Here is a 20,296-nt window from a genome sequence, read left to right as displayed (position 1 = left end):
TTACTTTGAACAAAGCAGAAAGACACACGAGAGTGTAAAGATGAGGTTACCTTCTGAGCCAGAGGAGTGACACAGCAGAGCTTCTCTCTGTAGCGCTCAGGCAGGAAAAAAAGCAGCGTGCCCATGACTGGAAACACTGTGCCGGGGGTCAGGTCCTTCTCCTTCATAGGTCCTAATGTGGAGCGATAAAGGAACAGGACAGCAATGTACCTTTGATCATTTTTGCATTTAGGTAGGTTAGAGAATTTCAGGGCAACAAAAAGAGCACAAAATGAAACACCCTGACAAATCATTATTTCTTTTCTTAGGTTAAGTCAGATTTTTGCTCCTGAGTGAAAGTTGAAGAAAAAAACCACACAGTTAACTGTGGTTTTAAACCTTCCACTAGCCAAACCAGTCTGAGATAGAGCAAAACAAATTATATCAAAAACAATTATAATGAAAAAAAATCTCAAGTTACTAATCTAAAACCTAACTCACGTCACCATGCTATTTAAACATGGTAATTAATATATCAAACATTTGTTATATTTCTAACAAGGAAAATTATATCATCATTTCATATCGCAACATTATTTTCACTACATTTCCAAATATGGCTGTTCCTCATTGAACCACATCACTTCCATACATGTGTGAAGTTTCTGCAGAGCTCGGGATCGTGACGTCAGTTACGCAATGCATTATGGGCCTTTGGTTCACACAGAGTGTAGACTGGAGATAGATGGAGGCAGACTTTGCTTTTGGATTTGAAATTTAAACTGCGTCTCTGTGCGGTATCAAGCTTGTGATTTTCTTGTGGTTTATTTGTGGGTTTTTTTCCCTCTTTGATTGGCACTCTTTAGTGTCTTCATCTTCGTTACCTGTCCTCTATCGGTCTTATGTTTTGGCTCTGCGTGAACTAGAACATGGCGATGACTACAACCCAGAATGCAATGCGATTCCTGTTCTCTATTAGGTACGTACTTTTAAACAATGAATTTACCTTAGTCATGTTGAATTATCTCTATACTTTTGGCCCACTAAGAGAGACAGACCTTGACACACAGAGACACTGGCTGTTTGCTGTGGTTATGACCTCTTCTACTGGAGGCTCTAGCTATCCTGTCTCTGCCACCACATGTGTAAGGTCTATATGACAACCTTGGCTACTATCCTAGAGACAGTTAACAGTATATGACATGTGAGTGCGACCTGTGCAGATCCACTGTCTAAGTGGAAAAAAAGAGATGTAGTGAAAGAACACAGGTCTTCCTAGGTATTCATTTCAAATCAGCAGCATGGGAACATATTGGTTATTCCCCCCTACAAAAACAAAACATGAAAACATCAATGTCTGAACAGAGCTGTGGATCTGGACAATCATTCCACCCCTTCAGTATACCATCAAAGACTCCACTACAGCACACCTCTGCTCTGGACTGTTGATTTTTTTCAACGAATCTTAGTCTCGGGAGCCAGCAGGTAGTAAGCCTGTGAAATTCTCATAAAGATCAGCCAATTAATGAGGTATTCAAACAGGGTGGCTGGTTCATTTCAGTGAAAGCCAGTCACCCAGCACATATGCTTCAAAGTGAACATAACATGTGTGCTCATGTCTTTTTCTGACCCAGTCGGACTGACATGAAAATAACTGATAATGACTATTGGAGGATTTAAATACACACAAGCTTGTGTGATAAATCAAAGAGCAGAGATGAATCTGCATGGCCATCACATGATCTGTGATTCTGACTCTGCCACTAATTACTGTATATAGGACTTTCTAATTCAAGCTCTCATTGTAGTAGTTCATTTTCATGATTCCTGGTGTGATGCAGTGGCAATAAGGTCAGTGAAATAGTTGGTTTGGAACTTGAGGCATGAAGTCCAAGTGAGTGTACCTGTTAGGAAGCTGACTATTAATCCTACCACCACCACAGTGGTTGAGTTGTGAGCGCTGTACCACAAATAGGACAACGAGTATAGCGCCTCCACACCTGTCGGCCTGAGGAATGGATGAAAGAAACAAAAGAATTATTTCTTTCATTACAGTTTTTGAACTAATGGAGCCAAAATATATTTACAAATTTAGTTCTTAACCTTTATTGGTTACCTTGGCTTAGCAGTGGTGGCGCTGGCCAGTGTTGCCATGACAGTGGCGGTCATGTTGTCAAACAGTGGCAGAGCAGTGGTGTTGAGAGGAGGTACTGGGGTGGAATGAGACATACGCATCACAAAGCTGCCAATGCCGATCCAGAAGGCCATGGCAAGGCCCGCTACCAATCCAACCACTGCACCCTGAGGAGGGAACACAGGAGAGGAGAGCAGCAGAGAATAGACAGGCCAGAGATGAAGAGCACAAAAGCAGAGCAAAAAACTGATGATGATTCTGAGGAGACAGTGCTGTCAATGCCATTCCCATCTGCCTTATTCCCTTGTTTTCCTATAGCACATATTATCTGTGGTCACAATAATAAAAAAATCAAGTGAACAAAAAGTTGAAGCAGGACTCACAATTGGGTTTGCCCATGGGAAGAACATTCCTAGACAGAAGAGGCCCAGCAGGGGCCCGCCCACCATCCCAAAGATACTGAATGCTGCCTGAGGGCAAACAAATGACACAACATGGCAGAGCATGACTTTTTGTTATACAGCTGCCAAATAATACAAACTAGGGGAGTGTATTCTAGTCTTAAAATAATGAATTTCTGGTGGACACAGTTTTTAATTAACATTTTACAAACTGTTTCAGGTTTTTAAAGGTACGTCTTTGTAGGTCAAGGTTCCTGACCACTAAACAGAAAAATATCACTTATGAGCCCATCTAAAATGTTTTTCAGACAATTGCAACTTTAGCTAATTAGGAAATCACAGCAGCCAAAATCACTGCATTGTCTGATTGATTAGGTAGATTAATTAGCTCTGTGTTGCTGTGGTAGAACAACTTAAACCATGTGAAGAGACTGTTACCTGCAGCACAGATCCCATTATGGAGGCGATGTAGGCCATAGCTAGACACACCAGACCGTAGGCCAAAGCTGCGGAGCACATGTTAAGAATTACTGAGTTGGATACAAGCTCCTTGTGTGTTTGTGAGTGTCTCTGTGTCTACTGCCAAAACACAGTGAAAACATCACTGAAAGGTTAATTCTGGTGTTTTTGAACCTGGGCCTTATTTTCCAATGTTTTGGGGTGGAAATGATTGATAGGGACAAAGATACCTGTGTGTTACTTTTACTTATGTAAAGGATGTGAATAGGTCTTCCACCTCTCAAAGTCACAGAACACAGAGTAACTGATCGAGGCAGCAGTATTTCAGCAGATCCCACGTTCTGTGGGCTAAAATGACAGTGGTCAGGTTGTCAGTGGAGTCTTAGCGATATGTAGCGATGTTTCTGGATAAACAAAAAGGATGTTAACCTTTCATAAAAATGTCTTTGTAGGAATCATATCCATAATGAGGTTGCCGAGTAAACCACTCTGCTCAATACTGCACCGATTCCAAAGGTTTCTGTCCCTATCAATCATTTATATCTAAATACATGGGACCAGGTTAAAAAGTAATGGAGTTATCCTCTAAGCCCTTTTCATCTAAATTCAGAGTGCCAAAGTTAGAAAAGCCTAAGACCATTTACATTCTCAAACACAACTACACTCTCTGTGTTTAGACTGGCAAAAACAAAAGTATATATGTATTTGGAAAAAACAACTAAAACCACTTGTCTTACCGAGCCCCTTAGACAGCAGTGTGGCTTTGGATTCAGTCATGTTAGGAAAATGAGGTTTAATCAGGTCCTCCATAGTTACTGTTGCTAGGGAGTTGAAGGCTGACGAGATGGTGCTAGCAGGACAAAAACAGGATTAAATGAGTAACTGGTATTTATAAACACATTATTTGGCTGTCGGCATAGCACAGGCCTTTAGGACATCAATTCTGTAATTATCAGGACTTTTCAGAAAATGATAGATGTAGTCATTTCATGTCATGTCCAGCTGGTGGGAGAAAATGCATTATTGCAATAGAATTCTGAAATAAGAGAATATGACATAAAACTGTCATGGTTGATGCCATACTATGTTTAAAGTGGACTGAGGGGAAAAAGAACACACCATTAAATTGAATGTTTTGATTCTCATGACAGTCATGCATGTCACGAGAGTCTTAATTTTTTAAAGATTGACTGGGTCAAGCAGCAAAAATAAGCAGCAAACAACATTGCTGTGACAATCAGGCAGAAGTTCAACAATTGTAGTTATACCAGTTATACCAGTGGATGCTCCTTCAAGTCTGTTTTCCTGGGTCACTCACCTGAGAGCTCCACTGAAGAGACAGGCTACAAACAGCCCTGGGAGCCCAGGCAGATCCCTGAATACATCCATCACAAAGTACAGCACCATCTAAACAAAGAAATGTAACATTAGGATGGACCTGTAGAAATCCAGGTAATGAAAACACTGTATAACCCTGTGACTGACTGGTGACCTGTGCACCTGTGCATGGTCTACCACCCAATTCCAGCTGGGACTGAGATAACAGATGGACAAACACTGCACAGTATATTCAATATAGAAAATTTGGGGAACCATGACAGTATGATTAATGTTTACCTGGTCATTCGTTTTGACGTAGCCCTTGTCCAGTGGACTGTCCTCTCCGTACCGAGCAAACATGACAAGACCCATCAGACAACCTAAACACAGGACGATCTGCTGGCATGGGAAAACAACATAGCAGGACCTGAAAAGACATGAGGTGAGAAACATGGTTATAAAGTGTCTGCCAACAATGGACACAAGATGACTGACATTGTAAGGGTACATATGAAAAGCACCGCTTAAAAGGAAAAGTAACAATATAGAGATCAAAAATAATCAGAAATGCCTTACAGTGCATCATGTTATTGTCGAACAGTATAGGTTAGCAAAGCATGTGGTGAGAAACTGATGATACTGACATGACAGCTTCTTTCTCTGTGCGTGAGCTGAGGTATCTCTGGACCTGGGCCTGGTTGACTCCATACAGAGCCAGCATCAGGAAGACCCCCCCTACACCCAAAGTCCAGAAGGTGTGACGCTCCAGAGGGTCAGGGTTCAGGCTACACAGACAAGAGTGAGTATAGCATGAACATTTCAAGAACACACAAGTTTGATTCCTAAAGCAAAGTGCCTTTTATCATAATTCTCTCCTACTACCTTCATGAGGTAAAGTGTTAGTAAATTCCTGCTCATTTGCACTAAACACAAACTATGGCTGAGTAATACTTATTGCTGACTACTCACTCTAGTCCAGCAATGCGGCTGCCATTGACTGCTTTCCTCCAGACCTCTCCTATGCCCCCTGCTTGACTGGCCCCCACCACGATAACCGCCAGCTGGCCCGCAAACATCACCACTGTCTGGAACACATCTGTCCAGATCACTGCCTTCAGGCCCCCCTGCATCACAGGAGCACACAGGTTTCACGTCAGTCTTTTCTGGCACAATGTGTGGATTCACATAACAACCAATGTTACAAACGATCTGTAAAGGTGTAGAGATGGAGTATGACTTCTATACTTATTGTTTAGCTTTCGTGGTAGAAAAACAGTAGTCCTCAAATATTTTGTCACAGTTGTCATGGATGTGAACATTAGTTTGGTAAATTCAGTGACTCACCAATGCAGTATATAAAGTGCACACCAATCCCATGGCAAGTACTGCCCCCCATAGGTCAAAACCTGTCACTGCAAGTTAAAAAAATGAACACATTACCAAACACTGCACAACAGGTTATTCAATTATCCAGGTAAACATTATATAATGTTTATAACATGTGTTGTATCCAATACTATTAATCACTATGGGCTATTGTTGGTGTGACATGTGGTGTGATGGATCCTGTGGTAATATAGCAGCTGCAGTAAAAGATGCTACTCTTACCTGCATTGAGTGCCAGGGCTGGTGCATATAAGACCACCCCCATATAAATGACCTGCAGAGAAGAGAAAAAAAGAATTGGAGAACCAGATGAGTCACAAAGACAAAGCTGAAAGGCTGAAAGGTGTTTGTTTTGGAGTTAACTGACCCACATGTCAGATTATACTCTGTGTAACTGCAATAAAATTCTTTGACTTCAGAGGGCTCAGTATAGAGCATGGAGAAAGGCACAGACGTTTGGCTGTTGATTTTCTTTGCAATACAACAGTCTGTGTTCTTCATGTCATCAATTTCTGTCAATACTGAACACTGTTAATGCTTAATGCTTAGTTAACCTCATGAGGAAAACACAAACCATAACAGACATTCTACAAGAGTTAGTGTGACATTTACACAGCTACAGTTAATTTGGTAATTTTGGTAATTTTGTCTCTGTATACCACCTCAATGGATCTGAAACAAAACCATCATGATGTAACTGTAGTATAAACTTTCAGATTTAATTCAATTTTAACAAAATTTTTTTAAAACAAAGATTTTTATACATAGTCCCTCCATTTTCAGAGTCGCAAAAGTAATTGGACACACACATAAAAGTATTAGGACAGGATTGTGTTTAATATTTGGATGATCTGGACGATGCTGAGGTTTCTCCACTCAGCTGCTTTGCCAGGCCTTTAAAGAATATTACATTTCTCTACCATGCAGAAGCTCTTGGACTTACACAGTATGTTGATATCATCATCATCTGTACTGTGAAGCACCACCACATCAGTTTTGCAGCATTTGGCTGAATCTGAGCAGACAGTATAGCTCTGTACACTTCAGAATTCATCCTGCTACTTTTATCAGCAGTCACCTCATCAATAAACACCAATGGCCCAGTTGTGTTGGCAGCCATAACACTACTGAACTGTAACTGGCCAGTGAGGGTATTCTGTGGTCTGCCATGGTCTGTCACTCAACAGACAAAAACACTTTATAGATTTCTTTATTGACTTCTAATTAAATAACTGGTGATGGTTTGACCCAAAGAGTTATAGGTTTGTTTCATTTATTGGCAAGAATAAAAGGGTTATTGCCATAGAAGATGATTGCCCTTCTTAGTTAATATCTAACTATGTCATTGATGACTTTACTGAGTAGCTGAAATTGTGGTGGTGACCATGTTTTCAAAGTTAGCACACAAACTAATGTACAAAGAAAGTAAACAAGATACCATCTGAAAGATGAATGTCACAGTCCCACATATACGAACAGTCTTGTTGAAGCGCAGCTCCAGATACTGTTGAGAGGAGAGAATGTAAAGAACAAACAAACAAACAAACAAAAAAAAAGAACAAACAAAATCAAAAGGCTGATTATATATCATCTCAGAGTGATGTGGTCAGTGCTGAGGACATTAACCCTTAGGATCAGAACTGTCAGTTTAGGTTCTGATCATCAAAACCAGATTTTTAAGTTACAAATCTTTCTTTGTTCACAGGACATTACTGCAGTACTAATCTTTGGCAAAGCACTGATCAGTGTCCTTGAGGTTCACGAGAGACACAGTTTGGCTGTATATAAAAACACTTTCAAAGATAATCAGTCTTCAGACGAGAACATGTGTTTCTGTTGTACATTAACACTTCAAGGATAAGACAGATAAGAGGACAGATAAGAAAGCTGAGCTCTGAGATCATACTTGAGAAAGACGACGACAGGAGAAGCAAGAGGTAAAGAGTGTAAAACAGAAAAACAGGCAGACAGAGGAAAGAGGACAATACAATTAAAACATGTTTTGAAAAAAACAAACATTAACAGGCAACAAATCCACCAGTGGTACAGTCATGTCAAACTATGTGTGCTTGTTGTGTGTTAATTCTCTATTTGTGTGTACCTCATAGGCACTGGACAGCCGCAGCCTGTAGAAGACTGGTATGAAAACATGAGCTGGGATGAGCAGGCCCAAAAAATAGGAGCAGCCCAGGAACCAGTACTGTGTTCCAAAGGTGTACACCTCAGACGGAGCGCCCAGGATGGCCACGGCTGACTGGAAAGTGGCCAGCAGGGACAGAGACACAGGCAGGCAGCTCATGGAGCGGTCAGCCATCAGGAACTCCTGTGGTACAAACAAAATGTTGGTGTCAGACATTATTCAAACACTAAAACAGGCTGGAAACTGACTCTGAACTGACTCACTCTGCAGGGTAAAGTACGGTGACAAAATCATTTAGAAGTCTAACACCAAAGCTTACCTGTGTTGTGCGTTGGCGACCACCAGAGAAGGCATAAAAGAGGCCGATGCCAGCCGAGGCCACCAGCAGCAAGGCAAAGATGACGAAGTCCACTGTGGTGAAGTGCATTTGGACAACCTCACCCATGATGATGCTGGATGAAGGGCGTCGGGGCAGTGAAGGCACAGCCCGTGGGGCTGATCACGATGTCAGGGAAAGCACTTTATCAACAACAGGGAGACCCACTGAGAGCTGGAGGAAAAACAAGGGGAGAAAGTAGGTGAGAATAAGGTTGAGTTGACATCTCTCACTAAGACCAGTGCTGTGTAGTGACAGTAGTTCAGTAACTTAACCCAGCAACAGCATGCCAGGCTTTGTAACAGCCACTGGAAAAACATCACAACTTTAATGGATATAGAGCAGAAGTTTTCATGCAAACAGGTTTTATTGTTATTACCCAAGTAATAAAACCAATTCCACATGCATCACTGCCAACAGTAACCGCAACAGCAGAATCTTAATAGCATGGTGCACCAGTAGCCTGCACATATTTACATTTAGTTTCCTATAAAAAAAAGAATGTGAAGAAATTTAACAGTAACTTTGCCTCTCTGTCTTGTCTCTAGTCTAAAACAAGTGTCTGATGTTGATACTGCTTAAACTAATAAAATGTGCATCAAACAAAGCTCTTGAGAAAAACATTTTTTGTTTAAAATCAAAACACAAAATTTGTCACTGAATGTTTCTGTTCTGAAATTCTTAAGCAAACTTTACAAAAAAAACACTTTAACATCCCAACCTACTGTCCACATTCTCAGTGTTTGTGCCTGGATCACAACTAAACAAAAACATAATTACTAACTGCAATTTCATGCAGTGTAACAAATAATATAAGAAAAGAATTCCAACAACAAAGTCATCCATGTAGCCTCCTCTCTAATATAACTGAAAGTATTACAAAGAATAGCAACACACTCACTGTAAGATGAAGCTGCTGCTGCTGCTGCTGCTGGCTGACACTCACTGGCCACTCAGACCTGAGTGCTCACTAGAGGGGGAGGTCTCCTATCATGATGGCTGTAGAGGCAGAGGAGAAGTTCAGCAAAATAATGCACCATGCCTACAAAACATGAGAAAAGTGACCTGTCACAATATTGTTACAAATAATTCAATAGCTTTACTAAAACAGCACTTTGTTGTCTTTTAAGTACAAATCATTTTATCCAAACAAAACCCAATCTCTTGTTATGTTTTTAGAGTTACACAACTCTATCCCCCTTTACACATTTCACTGTAAGGGATATATTTTTGTTGTCAATGGCGAAGACAGTTTGTTCACTCCATGCTGTGTTCACCTGAGAAGAACTAATATTCCACAACAGAAAAGGCCATTTTCAGTTTCATGCTGGAAGTTTGAGCTCTCAGATCTTTTCCCAATACAGTCTTATCACTGATAAGATTTTGTATCAGCATGTGTGTGTGCAGACATGCCAAAAACAAACAGTGCAGTAAACTGTGTTTCAGAAGGTCACTTGCTGTCAGGCTGACCCATGAAAGTCCTTAATTAGAATTAGAACTCTGGTCACACATGATATAAATTACTTTCACATGGACAACTGTTGAGCTGTTTTTCAGCAGCCATATTCACATGCTGGCAGCTGTAAATGGCAGCAGAGGGCAACTGTTTCAAATGACAAGAAGCAAAGGGTGCAGTTTTCTCTAGATGGACTGCTTGGCTGTTGCCATTTTGGTAACTTTGTCTCTGTAGTAACCAAAAACCAACACTGTAAGGATCTGTTTGTGTGGGACTGTGAGTGTGTGATAATGTTTGCATGTGTGCTCGTCAAGCAGAAATGGTGTTCTGCACTGACTGCCTGTCTGTGTGATACTCTGTCCTGGTTTGATCAAGCATTGGCCAACACACAGGTCCCCACTAAATCCTACTCTTATCATTATGGCTAATCTCTAATCCACCTGAATATGACTGGTTGGGAACAAGGGCAAGTGGTTCAATTCAAATGCACCCAGTTACAGCAGTTGTGATGTAGCTCTTGGGCTAAACTCTGTTACTTTTCAGAGGCAAGTTCACTGATTATAAAAATCTGTTACTGCTACATAAATCTGTGCTGCAATTCAGGGCTACGTAAAATCTTGTTAATTAAGTCTGTCAGGAGCATGTATAGTGAGCAGCAACTTAGTCTGCTGTTAAACAGAAACCTTTGTTGTTCAGAGAGGGAGGATTGGAGCTAGCAGCCATTTGTTACACTGCTGGGAAGAGATAATAAAACCCCTACTGTTCAGATGCCATTCTAAAAAGGGCAGATCCAGCATGAAAAAATGCATTAAAACCTGACAGGTTACAAAAGGCCCTTGGATTAAAATCCCTCCAACGCTTAAAACAAGGCGCCCATCAGCCTCACAGAGTGGGGCCCATGGAAATTTACTTGAGTAAAGCTACTTAAAATGCCAACCTGCCATGTGCTTGTGCACTTCAGGTGTGGGACACCTCATGTCATTACAGTACACCTCTGGTAGACCTTTAATAGATAGCACCAGTCTGAGGACATAAGAAAGTTAAAAAAAAAGTCAATAGATAGTATTTGACAATAAAAATCCCAAACTGTTACAGAAACAATCTTTACCCATGACACACACAACTATTTAAGATGCAATGGCAACCAAAGCAAACAAATGAGATGTTGAGATGTTGAATACAATTCTTTGTATTCTATATTCAGAGTGATGTAGCTCTATATTTAACATATAGAATACTAATACTGTAAAATCAATCAAGCATGAATAAAGGTAGACATCAAGAAATAACTGTATAAATAAAAGCCCTAAAATAACAGTTAAACAGTCCATTACAGAAAAATCAGACAGAACTCATCTCTGCCTGGTCTTAAATGACATGCATGTTTTTTATTTGATGGAGCACAAGTAATTGGCTGACTGCACCTGCAAAAGCTGGTTTGGGCTGTTCTGTAATTCAGCTCCTTCGAAGATTAAAATCTTTCCCGTTAAAAATAAAAATACTACCAGAAATTCCAGCTTGCAAAGCTGACAGAGGACTGAAAGGAATGTGTCTCTTTAATGAAATGTAAATTGAATTTTCTTTCACAACCACAGACTCACCTTTGACATATTCAGACCTCAGACCTTTACAGCACAGACAATCTAATGGTAAAGATTTACCAAGCCTACAGTCTCCCAGAGTACAGGCTAGTACCATATTACATGACAAGGTAAGCAAGAAAATGCTTTTGTGTGCTCTCATAAACTGTAGATACACTTAATGAAAAAAAAAGGTATCCAGCTGCACTCTATGTGGGGTCTATGCTGTGTGGGCCACCAAGCACTTACTTCCTCTAACAGGATACTTAACAGCAACCCTGCAGGCAAGTCTATTCTGGATAGTGTACAGTTAATGGCTTGCTGCAATTGACAATACTTAGGAATATTCAGCACAAAGGAACATGGCTTGCAGCAATCAATTTGCTTCTGCACCAGTTGGCAGAGGCCTATTTCTGTAGATCTGTGCCTTGCCACCACACAAGTGTACAAAACGGGAAACAACTGATCAACAAACTACTTGACAGGGTGTGTGGCAGCTAAGACAAGGGACGTACCAATGGCTGCACCATCCCTGGTTCAAATCTAATCACTTATTACATGTCATACCACTTTATCTCCCCACATGTTCTGTCTTATCTCTACACTAACTATCAAATGGAGGCAGTGTAATTTTTCAATAATAATAGAATAGTCAGAAATTCCCAACAACGCTATCTCAGCACCCAAGGAGATATCTTCAGATTAGATGTTCAATTCTAAGTGTGCAGATGAGCACTGCCTGAGGTGTCAACCTAAACTTGACAAGTTCCATAGAGATTGATAACCAGCAGAAGTTCAATGAATGTGCTACTGTAAAGTCAAAAGACTGCACCAGCGAATGTTCTTTTTGCAAAGACTGAACAGTTTCAATGTTGATTGTTATATCTTGCAACTGTTTTACAAGGCTGTTCTTCAGAGCATCCTGTCCTTTGGCCTGATTTCTGTATTTGGCAACACGTGCAACCAAGACCAAGATAAGCGTGGTCAAGATGGCGGTTACACTGGGTGTGACCAGATGTCAGCTGCTCAGTTGTGGAAAGACTTCTGAGTGAGAATTCTGAGTAAGTCTGGACAATATGGGAAAAAAATCATATCACAATATGATTTTTCATATCAGTTGGTGTTGATATATATTACAATATATAAATCAAATCACTTTTTATGTCTATTTGATGCATCAGTTGGAAGACCCTGATTCAACTCTCAGAATGTCAGTGGACAGAGTCATTACACTTTTGTTTAGCTGCCTCACAGTTCACACACAGAGCACTGCAGGAGCAACAGAGCGACAGGCGGTAAACTTCACAACCACTCTCTCTCTTAAAATGAACAAACCACAAAACTAACTGTAGAGTTAGATATTTGATGAAAACTGAGGGCAGAGTGACAGCGTGATGTAGGCAGTGTGAGTCACTCTGATTCTCTCTGCTCCGGTGTCTGGTGAGAGCTGTATGCTAGCTGTGAGAACGGACATAGCTAAAGCAGAATCTACCAGTGTTATGACGAGTTAAAAGTGGCTGAGATAACTGAGCTATGACCAAGACGCCAGCTTTATGTCTGCAGTGTCTCTGCTATATACATTTTAGAGTGACAACCTGAATTATTGCCTGCTGCTGCAATATTAAAAACTTGCAAAATGCCCGGTTGAGCCAAGAGGGAGAGGGGGAAAGAAGAAACAAAAAGAGAAAATGATAGAATGAACTAGCTAACATTAAGTAAGATTTGCATTTATATTCTGTATTTTCTACTGGGACAAATACCTGGCGCTATTCTTATTATCATTGGCTTTTTGTATTGTCTGTCATAACACAGGTGCTGATTCCTTTTACTTAAACTGATCACTTAGGCCCAACCACCCTGCTTCGGTTTAATATTTGGCCTGGCTTTTTGTTAGGTGGGGTTAGGTGGTGGTTGTGTCATGAGCACCACAAAACATCATACGAGGAGGTCATGGTTGCCAGGCAACACAGGAGCAGTGATTATACATTACATGAAGTAGTCTGAGCTTGTGGCATTGGTGCTTCTATGGTGGTAAATAGAAAACCTTCTGTTTGATGGTGAGAGAGCAGCTAGGGCATGGGAAGGTTTGCAGCTGCATAGACTGTTGAATGTGGCCATACTACAAAAATCGTGCCACGGTAGTTCAAAGTAAACCACTTTTTTTTTTTTCATTCTCAGATAACCAGCTGCATTTAATGTATTCACAGTGTGTGAGCTCTCAAACAGAATTAACAGGGACTGAAGGGGCAGACCAGACAAATATGACCAGATATCTTGTTATTGTCCTTGACTGCAAAACGAAAATCGGTCTTGTTTAGTTAACATGCCTTTTTATGATGGAAACAGCCATTTCATTTGAAGTCAGTCTGATAAAACAGAGAGCAACTTGTCCTTTCAAACATGTCATCTGTACACATAAGCACACTGGATATTAAAGAATAAGATTCTACACCAAAGCTAGCTCTGAGAGGCTGTAATTAGGCATGGTATGGATAGATGGTTTGAAAAACATAAATGTCTATACATAATTGTACCAAATCCATTCAGTAGATTTTGAGATATTTAAGTCTGGACCATAATGGCTGACTGATTAACAGTGCTGTCCTTTGAAGAATACCATTATCATGGCTAAAAAGATGTCCTAGGAGCTGGATACCAGACACTTGCCAAACCAGTTAGTCTTCATCCTTGAAGTTTTTCCTCTTGTAAAACTGAAAAATACATTTTTAAAAAATAAATCTAACTTATCAATGTTTGTTTTCCAGTGTGGAGTGGGCTCATTGTTGCAACCTACTGTAGTTAGCCTCTTTTGCCTCTCTCTGACATTACAGACATTGGCAAGAAAGCCAGATGAGGTAGAGATATGTGATAACTCAGCGACACCGTTGTTGACAAAATGGCGGACCAGCATAAACATTTCAAAGTCAATAAAACAACTGCAAAATGTAAGGGTAAATGTAAGTCATTTGTTTTAATATCTATCATCCAGCATGTTAAAGCAGGAATTTGTAGCATTTCCTATAATGTAACAAACAAGTGCTCAGCGTCGGCATATTACCTGTGTTAGCCCATACTCTGTAAACCTTTTAGATTCTGTGACCTGTAGCAGAATTCAGATCTGATGCTATCGAGCCCCAACCCTGATCCCTTTCTTTTGAAAGCAGGTTGAAAACATTCTTTCAAATACCACTTAGGTTTAAAAGTTACTACAGTAAGAAAGATATTTAGAAATACAAGCAATGTACCCTGTTATCTTTTTCTATTTTAAGCAATACTGGGTATATATATTTACCAATATTTTCAATCAGTGAAACAATAATATACATACCATCCACTAACTGAAATACACATGTATGCACTGTGCATGCTTAAACACAGGCACAGATGGTCATTTTTGGAATTTGTGCAGGCAGAGCTCTGCTTTTATGTCTGCAACCCATGAGGCCACTAATTTCAGTAATCATTAAACTTTCAGCTGAACCATGGCCTGCATCAGAGACTGTGACTGAAGAGGTTTAAAAAAAAAAAAACTGGATGCATCACAATTTGTTTTCACAAGCACAAAAGATAAAGAGCTACTGATAACTGACATATCAAAAAAAAAAAAAAAATCATTACTTCTGATTAATGGGCTGTTATCAGCTCTAAAAGGCCCTATTGTGAATCGAGAAATGCATAGCTAGATGCATTGAAGACTCATTGTGTTAGTCTTTTGATTTCCTTCAATACAAACAGAAATTTTAGAAGGGTACTTACAACTGCATGATACAGAAAAATATCTGGTCACAGTCTTGTGACATCTGATCCAATCCTAAAGTGATATACCTGCTGGTGACCTGATATAATGGTTTATTTCTCACCCTGATTGATCTCTTATTAAATAGATTTTTAAACCTTCCAGAGTATAGTTAACATTTGCACCATTCAAAAAGCAATGCTGTCATGCAAACCTTTATACATAGCTGTGTAGTAAATATTGCAAACACAAATTGACAAATAAAACCAGTCAGTCAGTTATTAGCCCATACACTGTACTTGTCAGACAAGCTGATCAAGGTTTCCCAATCATTAGTGATGCAGCACCTCTAAGTGTATTAGGATTGAAGAGGTTCAGTAATAGCAACAGGTAAATGGGCCAAATATGAGACCATTTTTGTGTTCACATCAAACAAAATTTTGGAAAAAAATAAAATGTTAACATATGGTTAAAATAATGTTCCAAACGCAAAACTGTCATTGAGCGTAAAGGTCCACACTTCAATTTTACCCTTGCATCTTTAAATGAACCTCTCAACTGCCGAGTAGTTTGTTTTCTTGCCATGTTTGAATGAGTGTTGGCAGTTTAATATTAAAAAGAGAATGTCTTGTTGTTTCTCTCAAGTGCTGAAAATAACAAGTGGACTTTCATCCCAAATCTGCAGTTCTATGATATCTTCAAAAGGACCCCTGAATGGTAAATGGAATGCACTTATATAGCGCTTTTCTAGTTGTATTGACCACTCAAAGTGCTTCACACTACAGGTCACATTCACCCATTCACACACACATTCATACAGCACTTGCTCTATACAGTGGTGGAATAAAGTTTTCAGACACCCCAAGCATTTGTGAAATATTGCATTAAGAATTACTCTTAGGTCATTAAGAACTTAAAATTGATTGGTTCCATAAAAATACATAAGTAATTTTGAGTATTTGGTCATTTTGGTACCAGTGATCCACTGATGAAGGTCGTGCTTTTTATTAAAAGACAATTTTTGTTGCTGTTCTTCGTGTCTATATAAAGCCAGCACATTTGAAAGTTCTTCAGAGACAAAAATGGCTAAAACAAGGAACCTAACGCAGGAAACACACCTGAAGATACAGATTCTCAGCCAGGAAAGGTACAGCTGCTGGCAGGTAGCCAGGAAGTGCAGATGCAGTCCTTCAGGAGTTGGATACACTCTGCAGAAATACAGATGAACCAACAGCTTGGAAGACAAACCAAGATCTGGGTGTCCAAGGGTTTCTTCAGCAAGAAATGACCGCATCGTGATCCGCATGTGCAGGAAAAACCGCCGAATGACATCACAGGAGCTTCAGCAGCAGTGGTCAAACCAAACTGGTGTCCAGTGATCCACCCGCATTGTACATGGCTGACTTTTTAGATCATGGCTTAAGGTCCTACAAGGCTGTCGAGAAGCCCCTGATCAATGAGAGACAGAGGTTAGCCTGGCGTCGTTGGGCCCAAGCACGCAAGAACTGGACAGCCAGGAACTGGAAGGAAATTCTGTGGTCAGATGAGTCCAGTTTCCAGCTTTATCCTCCTCGTGATAATGTGAGGGTACGCAGAAGGCCAGGCCAAACATTATCTCCAGCATGTACAGTACCTACTGTCAAGCATGGTGGAGGCAGTATCATGGTTTGGGGATGCATGAGTGCTGCTGGTGTTGGTCATCTCACTGTCTGTGATGGCACATTGAACTCTGCCAAGTATTGTGCCATTCTCTAAACCCACATGCTCCCTTCTGCACATGCACTGTTCCGTCGAGGTAAAAACTGGATGTTCCAACAAGATAATGCCTCTTGCCACACATCCAGGGCCAGGAGAACTTGACTGCAGGAGCACTGTATCCAGGTCTTAAGAGTGGCCAGCTCAGTCCCCGGACATGAGCCCCATTGAAAATCTGTGGTGGATTATCAAAAGGTCTGTTTTAAAGCGTAAACCAAAGAATTTAGAAGAATTAAAAGCAGTAATTCAAGAAGAATGGGACAAGATTACCTCTCAACAGTGTGAAAGGCTCGTGGGGAACATGCCAGCCAGGATTAGAGCTCTACTGCGTGCTTATGGCAGGACTACTAAATATTCATTTGATGATGTGGTTTATTTATTTTTGTTCAGTTTTGAACACGTTCTGTGTTATTTATTGACTTTGATACCGACAATGTTGAGAACTGACATATTGAAACTGTCGAGAATTTAGTCTTGTTAGTTTTTCTTGTAAACAATAAACAAAATATCATTTGCATTTGTTTGTGTCTGTCTAATGCAGCCACACCTTTTGAACCACTGTACATACAAAGTGCTTTCTAACACATTCACACACCAATGACACACATCGAAGGCAAATTAGGGTTCAGTATCTTGCCCAAGGATACTGGATTAGTGGGCAACCTGCTCTATCTCCAGCCGCCTCTGTAGACCCTTGTGGTGTAGTGAGGTCACTTATCTATATCTGATAATTTCACCTTTTCATGGTGTGGTAACCTTGGTTACAAAACTGCTGTGATTTAGAAAAATGTTTAAGTGAAAGTACTGTCATTCAGCATAATGATTTTGTCATACACTGTAATGCAATTTCTCATTTACAGTACAGTGTTATCCATTATACTGAGAGAATCTCTGTAAAGATTACATTTTAGGATATTATTATTTTTAGACAATTAGGGGTGTTAAGAACTGACAAATTTATGTTTATGTTTTTATGTCTTAACAGATATCAATATTTTTTTGTTCTTTTTAAATGTGTGTATTGATTTGATTATTGATTTAGATGCCCTCGAACAAAGAAAGAGCAGCAAGGCACAGACCATCAAATAAATGCAGACCCAGTAGCTAGGGAAGAGCTCCTAGCAAGGAGACAAGAAAGCATCTGAGAATATATAGTTTATTTAAAGATGTAATGGTAAAATCAAACTATGGACCATGGTGCTGAATGACAATCTTGCAATTTGGAACATTTCACACATATTTTGACACTTTGTGTTCCCAAAAGTTATTTGAAAGTTAACGTTATATTATTTAATATGGGTTTTATGTATGTAAAAACACTTTTTTGTATATCATCATTTTTATTTCATGCGCACACAAAAATGGGCGAGTCTCATCTTTGACCCAAGTTACTCTTTCTCAGAGTCTACCTCTGCTGTCATTTATTCAGGAATGTTATAAAAACTCATTAAATCAACCAAACTAAAAGTAAAAACACTGTAATAATGGGAACAACGACAATATTCAACACTATATCTGTTTTTGACAAAACATCCTTCAGGGTAACAAAACAGGGTAATTCAGTGTGACAGGAATGTAAGAAAAACATGTGCTCAAACTAAATTTCATTGTATTTTAAAAACTTTCCACTATAAAAACTTACAAAAGAGTACAACCTAGTGGTTAGAGGGATATTGATAAAGAACAATATGCCTCCTAAGACTTTTGTGTATAAACTGTTTTTACACTGATTGACATTTTAGTGGGTCTCTCCTGTAAATCGTATTTAAAATGTATGATAGCAATTATTTTTTTTTAGCACAGAAAACATTAAAATTAAACAGGCCACATGTTATTATAGAGAAAAAAAGGCAAATTTTTTGTACCACAAGTTGTATTACACTTTTTTGGATGATTGAAAACCCCTTTCCGTCTTTGACTAAAATACTGGCTTTACACAGGACAGGGTTAAGGATGTAGCCTGATAGTGAATTCAAACGGAATGTCTTTATACAGTCTCAAAGGTCAAAAGCGTCAGCCCCACGTCCCCATAAGACACAAATTAAGCCTTTAAAGCTACGTGTAATGACAAAGAACTAGTGTATTCTTTCGAAACAATCACCGTGAACATCGACAGACCTGCTACAATATGGGCTAATTAGTCCCCACACACTCCGACAAGTCATTCATTTCAGCTGCCTGGTGTCTGGGCTAGCTAACTCTGTGTTGTATCGAGGTCTGCTTCCTCGTCAGATAGTGTTTCCCTGCGGTTACAACGCGTTTCACCGTGGTTGGTGTGGTAAGGGTAAGGTTAGGTTCCTGTTCGGGTTCAGGTAAATGTAAGGGAAAACACATTGTGATGGCAAAACAGACCTCGACACAACAATCGACATATGTTTGCTAATGTGACTTGGTGCAGTTAACATATCGTGACATGACCCAGCTATTCCGTTACTGGTATACCGACACTATGTAGGCTACTGCCACAATTTAAAGAAACGGTGAGTACTTAGAACACAAGCACACAAATCTGCTTGATATTTGACCATGCACCCACATGGCCCTGTTGCCCAATCGCTCTAACTTTCTGAGCTACCGCGGGCACCAACGTACAACTGAGCTCGGAAACCACTGAGTCCGCAGTGACTATGAAACTCAAACATTTCGGTCCTCCACATAAGAATAACGTTTGAATTCTGTAATTAACTGAACTGACTTACCTTTGGCGCTGCCAAAATACTATAGCTACGGTACATCAATTGCATTCGTTCGTGGGGTCATGCGTTTACAGTCCGCCCATTCTCCTTGACACTTGAATGCTGCTTTCATGTGCACCACGTAAACTAGACATTCGCATTCCCCACTGGAGAAACTAATTTTCGTGCGTTCATTTGTAAATAGCACTGATGTGATGTAGATCGTTTTGGTTGAAAGCACTTCCATTTCCATGTAAAAATGGTTGGTTAAGGCTTAACCCCTGTCATTAAGTCATTATGTGAGATATATATATATAAAACGAAGGGGTTCCCATTTAAGTCAAGTCACTATACAGTTGGTCTTACTGTCATTGTCATTATATACAGTTACACATTTTTTTGTTTTGTTTTTCAGGCTCTGTGTTTTAAGCTATTCAATATGAGATAAGATAATAAATACTACATTTAAGTATTAGCTTTAATGTCAATAGGTTTCCATTAGTATTGAAAGAAGTCTATGAGAGATACAGCCCTTTCAACACTTTGCACAAATTGCAGTTGTTCAAAAATAATTGAACAACTGGAGACTGAAAAAAAATCTACAGACTGTGGAAACAAAATCAGCCTCTATCAAAATTAAAGAGAGAGGACAGTGTGGAGAAAATAAAAGGATCAGCTATAACTTAAAGCCATTACCTCATCTGTCAAACGTGGTGGTTCTGATACAGCTTGTGCCTGTGTGGCTGCCAATGGAACTGACACTGACATTTATTGATGGTTTCACTGCTGATGGTGAGTCGAAGATTTCAGGCACTCATTGACAGCAAAGGATTTTCCACAACATATTAAATAGAATGATTAAAAAAAACTTCATATGTACCTGTCGAATTACTTTTGAA

The 20,296-nt window shown here is 39.8% G+C and overlaps 1 protein-coding gene across 5 annotated transcripts in view; it reads right to left on the bottom strand.

The window, feature by feature from the left end:
* slc5a6a (solute carrier family 5 member 6a) overlaps window positions 1-20,296 on the bottom strand; it is a 558,624-nt gene that overhangs the window by 4,597 nt on the left and 533,731 nt on the right. For 2 of the 5 annotated variants that reach the window (XM_051072041.1, XM_051072040.1), the window contains exons 2-15: window positions 7,781-8,007; window positions 7,118-7,183; window positions 5,902-5,953; window positions 5,638-5,705; window positions 5,263-5,417; window positions 4,938-5,078; window positions 4,591-4,720; window positions 4,292-4,380; window positions 3,711-3,823; window positions 2,953-3,020; window positions 2,497-2,583; window positions 2,096-2,280; window positions 1,884-1,987; window positions 51-172 (exon numbers count right to left, since the gene is read on the bottom strand). In XM_051072041.1, the coding sequence (XP_050927998.1) occupies window positions 51-172; window positions 1,884-1,987; window positions 2,096-2,280; window positions 2,497-2,583; window positions 2,953-3,020; window positions 3,711-3,823; window positions 4,292-4,380; window positions 4,591-4,720; window positions 4,938-5,078; window positions 5,263-5,417; window positions 5,638-5,705; window positions 5,902-5,953; window positions 7,118-7,183; window positions 7,781-7,993 (1,593 nt within the window). In that variant the 5' untranslated portion in view covers window positions 7,994-8,007. Of the gene's footprint in view, window positions 1-50; window positions 173-1,883; window positions 1,988-2,095; window positions 2,281-2,496; window positions 2,584-2,952; window positions 3,021-3,710; window positions 3,824-4,291; window positions 4,381-4,590; window positions 4,721-4,937; window positions 5,079-5,262; window positions 5,418-5,637; window positions 5,706-5,901; window positions 5,954-7,117; window positions 7,184-7,780; window positions 8,008-8,138; window positions 8,370-9,096; window positions 9,238-10,588; window positions 10,675-19,421; window positions 19,543-20,296 lie in introns of those variants that run through there. The other 3 variants (XM_051072039.1, XM_018703386.2, XM_018703387.2) reach the window with 3 other exon arrangements.

Source organism: Lates calcarifer, linkage group LG7_1 (assembly GCF_001640805.2).
Source record: "Lates calcarifer isolate ASB-BC8 linkage group LG7_1, TLL_Latcal_v3, whole genome shotgun sequence".
NCBI classification, from domain to species: Eukaryota; Metazoa; Chordata; class Actinopteri; family Centropomidae; genus Lates; species Lates calcarifer.
The sequence above is the reverse complement of the archived record's forward strand: the minus strand, read 5'-3'. Positions and strand labels throughout refer to the sequence as shown.